The sequence below is a fragment of the Arachis hypogaea genome, chromosome 10 (assembly GCF_003086295.3).
Source record: "Arachis hypogaea cultivar Tifrunner chromosome 10, arahy.Tifrunner.gnm2.J5K5, whole genome shotgun sequence".
Lineage (NCBI taxonomy): Eukaryota > Viridiplantae > Streptophyta > Magnoliopsida > Fabales > Fabaceae > Arachis > Arachis hypogaea.
Window position 1 is genome coordinate 64,659,715 of NC_092045.1, and position 4,763 is coordinate 64,664,477.

Consider the following 4,763-nt stretch of genomic DNA (forward strand, 5'->3'; position numbering starts at 1 on the left):
TCAATCACTTTTACAAACACATATGATACATATATGTAGTTGATGCATATTATTTATTCAGTTTTTCTAAAAAAGTTAAAAAATATATTTTCATGTATTATATATATAATATTTTAAATAAAGTATATTTTAACAAAAGTAGTTAGTTAATAAGTATTGATTATAATAATTTAATTATTTATCAAGTAATATAAAATAAAATTTAATTATTTTATATTTTTATATTACATTTTAAAATATTAGTTTAATATATTTTTTTAATATTACAAAAAATTTTTCTATAATAATTAATTTAATGAATAAAAAATATTTATATTTTTTGTATTTATATGTTTTATATTTTTAATTACATAAGTTTGATTAGTTTAGGTTAAACTAATATAAGTAAATATATAATGTGATAGGCATACATTTAGAATTATATTATTTATTCTGTTTTTCTAAAAAAATATTAAGAAAAAAAATTAATATTTTTATGTATATGTAATATTTTAAATAAATTATACTTTTAAAATATTTTGATGAAAAATTATATTATATAATAATATCCTTAACAAAAGTAGTTATTTAATAAATTTTGAATATAATAGTTTAATTATTTGTCCAGTAATATAAAATTAAATTTTAATTATTTTATATTTTTATGTTACAGTTTAAAATATCATTTTAATATAATTTTTTAATATTATAAAAATTTCTTACAAAATAATTAATCTTAATGAATAAAAAATATTCATATATTTTGTATTTATATATTTTATATTTAATTACTTAAGAATAAAAAAATTTATTGCTATTTAAAGTATTATGTATTAAAATATTGTCATTTAAAGTATTTATTTGTGTACTAAAATATTCTGTATTTATTAGAGTCTATTAATATTTCTTTTATATTAATTTTTAATTTTCATCTAATAAAATATAATGATCTATATAAATATGACACATCCAATAAACACATAATTATTGTGCTCATTTTAAACATGTCCCTCTCTTTTAGTCTTTTTCATCTGCTATCGCTTTTTTTTTTTTTTTCAATAGCGTTATTAGTAGGAAATGTTAAAGGAAAACAAGCACTTTATTTAGAATTATTAAAGGAAAACTTTTTTAACACAGGGAATGAGCATATCAGGCAGGTGATCGAATCGTACTTTCAGAATAACTACTGTTCAGGTCAGTAACCACAGAACAATGAAATTCAACTCTCATATCTCATGTAGCAGAAGAATTTCCATCAAAGGAAGTTCAAGAGATTGAGGTGTATCATTCTCTTAGTAGTCTAGCACCTGTTATGGAAGAACGCTCACAACATATGTACAAGTACTCAGTAATGTTGAATAGCCTAACATGCTAACTGAAAAATTGACCAAAAATCATCATGACATAGAAGAGCAAGTGTTTATCATTTCCTCTATCGCCCGGAAGTTTTCTGCAGCTGCAATCCATATTTAAGACTTGAGCACCCTCTCAATGGCAGCCACATAAAACTCCTTTGGCATGGTGCCAATTACAGAATCACATTTCTCGCCATTTTTAAACAGCAGAACCACTGGTACAGCCTTAATTTCGTAGTCATCAGCAATTTCCATATCAGTGTCTGTGTTCACCTTGAAGCACTTGAGTTTCCCAGCATACTCGATTTCGATCTCATCCATCACCCGGTGTACCATCTTGCACGGGCCACACCAATTTGCATAGAATTCAACAAGGACTGGGGTTTCACTGTTCAGAATCAAATTTTCCCACAGGTCTTTTGTTACTGGTGTAGCTGCTAAACAATAACAAGCACAAAGAATTAAGAAACCATCTAATGACTCAAGCCATAATACATATTGACATACCAAATATGACAAATTGGAAATACGAACAACTCAGTAGGAAACATCAATGAATAGAGGAATTAACCTTTAACCGACTAGTGTCATCTTTCAACAAACGCATACACACTATGTCTTAGCCTTTTCATTTTGTAGTGGAGGGAAGAAAATGTATCTCATTTGTTAGATTATACTCCAAAACTGTGATTTAATTCAAGCAAACTAGAAGCTTGCTGGTTATTTGAGTATATAGTAAAGATCAGGTAGCAGATACATTCAAGCCTGTTAACAGAACCACAAGGAGAAAAGACATGACTCGAAAGCAGTCACAACACTGGGTGCTCAAAATAAGAGAGAAAGGAAAAGGGGGAGACTTGAGAAGGGCGACACAAATAATTAAACAATTTCCACAAATTTTCAAGTTGGCTACATAGTTCTAAAAACTTGAAAGGATTAGAATTATTGGAATAAAGTTACAAACTGAAACAAGGAATCAACCCACTAATCAACTAGGAAAAAATGCAACTTCCTCGGAATTTAAACAAGCAAAGGAACCTTAGGTCTATAATTCTTGTGATTTGTTGTCATAAGAATAAATCTTCATGAAGATCCTGTATTCTGGTTTTTCCGGTCTTACCAACATAATTATAGGTAACAAACTTGCATTATATTCCTATAATAAGTCATAACTCAGCAAGTTATGCTGGGCACTAGTGATGGACAAGGAACCTTCATTAGATAAATTATATCTCAACCTCTATTCCTATGACTAAATCCATTTCCAATTTCCATGAAATTTCAAGTACAGTTCCCCCCTCAAAATTACTGAGAATAAAAAGAAATACATGATCTGAATGGTCGAATGCATTTCTCTAGGTGACTAAACTGTTTGACATAACACTATCTACATCTCAACTATGATATTCACATGAATGGATGTATTCGCCCTTTCTCTAGATAGTATTTTACAAAAAGGGGTTAGAAAAGTGTAGCTGAATGCTGCCAGCTGATTTAAGTAGTTACAGTAGTGGAAGTTAGTTATTTAACTCAAGTGTAACAGCTAGAGTTGGAAGGTTAACTAGAGTTAGTTAGCTTGCTAATTGTGTACATAAGCTCTAACGTGTAGTTTAGCAAGGTGAGATTCATCACCATAAACCAGCTTTCATTTTCTGATCTTTTCACTCAGCTCTGCATTTTCTCTCTACTTCTCACACTCACTACAACAACTCTGCACTCTAGAACAGAGTTTCCACAAAAAGGAAAGCAAGTCTGCATTTTATTTTAAAACAGATGATTAACCACATGTCAACAGGCATTTTTCGCTTAATTCTTTTATGAAATTTTTTGCGGCCACAGGCGCGCGATGGGATCGTTAAGTTTAAAAATCAAAGTCAGTTCTCTTTAAACACTCCAAAGGCCTTATATATGTCATTAACAATCCATGGAATTGCAAGGCGAGAAGTGGAAAAATAATACTAATAACAATTTCTTTTCTTTCTAGACTCTAGAACAAAAACAGCAAATACATATTGGTGATCAATAACCATCCAAGGTCAAATACGAAGAAAATTTCCATGGAAATTCAAGGCATCTATTTCCAATTTATTACCACTCATTGAGTCACCATATCAACCTGCTTCTCCACAATTCTTTAGCATCAACATTAAATCATTTACCAGTAACTAGTATTATAAAGATTCAACAAGCAGCTTATTGAAATTTACACACTGCATCAGACCCTAGAAGCATCATTCAACCAATTACAAAATCAGGCCAGAACCTAATAACAGCAACATGAACAAGTTCAAGTCACTTAATATCGCATGATCCTTGAGAACTCATTATTGATATTTAGTTCAAGTCACCAATTATAGAAGGCGATTTGAGGTACCAAAACCCCAAATCTTGTGTTCGAAACAAGAAACACAGAAACACGAAAATAATAATAAAATAATAGCTATTAACATAAATAATGGGGAGGGAAAAAAAAAAGGATAACGAAAAACACAGACTTCAACTTTCAGAATCAGCATTGCGCAATTGAACCAAATCAATGACCGCACTATCTTAGCTACTACCTTAGGGCTACATAAATACACAAAGAGAAAAAGAAAAAAAAAGTATTGTAGAGAATACATACCTCTGGTTTGTTGAAGGAACGGGCGAATCGCGGGGAAAAGATGATGATGATGATGATGATGATGATGATGCAGGGTTTGAAGGTTTAGGGGGTTGTGGTTGTTGGAGAAAGGGAATGAGGCGCGTTGTGGGTTAAGGTGGGAAGAAAAAGAAGCGAGTATAGGTTTGTTAATGGAAGAGGCAGAAGAAGGGGTGAGTCTGAGGGTGAAGGAAGCCATTGGAGAGAATGGAAGAAAGCTTGAAGAATGTTGAGAGCGAGAGTGAGAGAAAGAGCAAAGACAGAGAAAGGACAAAGAAATCCGAGAAATGAAAACGAATCAATGAAATGAAAGAGAATGAAAAAGGAGAAAAGGGAAGCAGGGAACGCAAATCGAACTAGCTCGCTACTCAATATTCAACATCCTCCGGTCAACAATTTTCTATATATATATATATATATATATAATATATATATATATATATATTTGTCTCTTCAAAATTTCTCAGGATGGGGGAATTTTCTTTCGGTGCTGCTACTTCTATTCTGCACATTAGATATTTTGGCATGTTAACAACTCGTTTAACATTTAAGAGAAACAGAATATTCCATCCTTTTTATGGAGGTTGAATATCGGGCATTTTTCGTTTTTTTATTAGAGAATTCTAGCCTCATTTTTTTTCATATGAAAATATTATTGGTATTTTTAATGGAAATTGAGATATTTGATATATTTATAAATAAGTAGATGTGTCAGTTGGGCGGTTATAACACGTGAAAGGTGTGTTGACTCAATACGTGGAGGGCATGGTGTCGATGTGTCGCACTTT

At 30.8% G+C, this 4,763-nt stretch overlaps 1 protein-coding gene across 2 annotated transcripts; it reads right to left on the reverse strand.

The window, feature by feature from the left end:
- Positions 1-1,059: 1,059 nt before the first annotated feature.
- LOC112715640 (thioredoxin M3, chloroplastic) lies at positions 1,060-4,420 on the reverse strand. 2 transcript variants are annotated; one of them, XM_025767418.3, is made up of 2 exons: positions 3,958-4,420; positions 1,060-1,771 (listed from the first exon to the last, which is right to left on the reverse strand). In XM_025767418.3, the coding sequence occupies exons 1-2, from the start codon at positions 4,172-4,174 to the stop codon at positions 1,449-1,451; spliced, it is 540 nt and encodes a 179-aa protein (XP_025623203.1). In that variant the 5' UTR covers positions 4,175-4,420; the 3' UTR covers positions 1,060-1,448. The 2 variants fall into 2 exon arrangements, with proteins under 2 accessions (XP_025623203.1, XP_025623204.1); XM_025767419.3 differs by having other exon boundaries at positions 1,060-1,768; positions 3,958-4,391.
- Positions 4,421-4,763: the final 343 nt, after the last annotated feature.

Excerpts from the sequence above, each read along its gene's own strand:
- LOC112715640 (XM_025767418.3), bottom strand. The coding sequence starts at position 4,174 with ATGGCTTCCTTCACCCTCAGACTCACCCCTTCTTCTGCCTCTTCCATT. Across the intron at positions 1,772-3,957 it reads GTTCCTTCAACAAACCAGAG|CAGCTACACCAGTAACAAAA; the intron begins GTATGTATTCTC and ends GTTATTGTTTAG.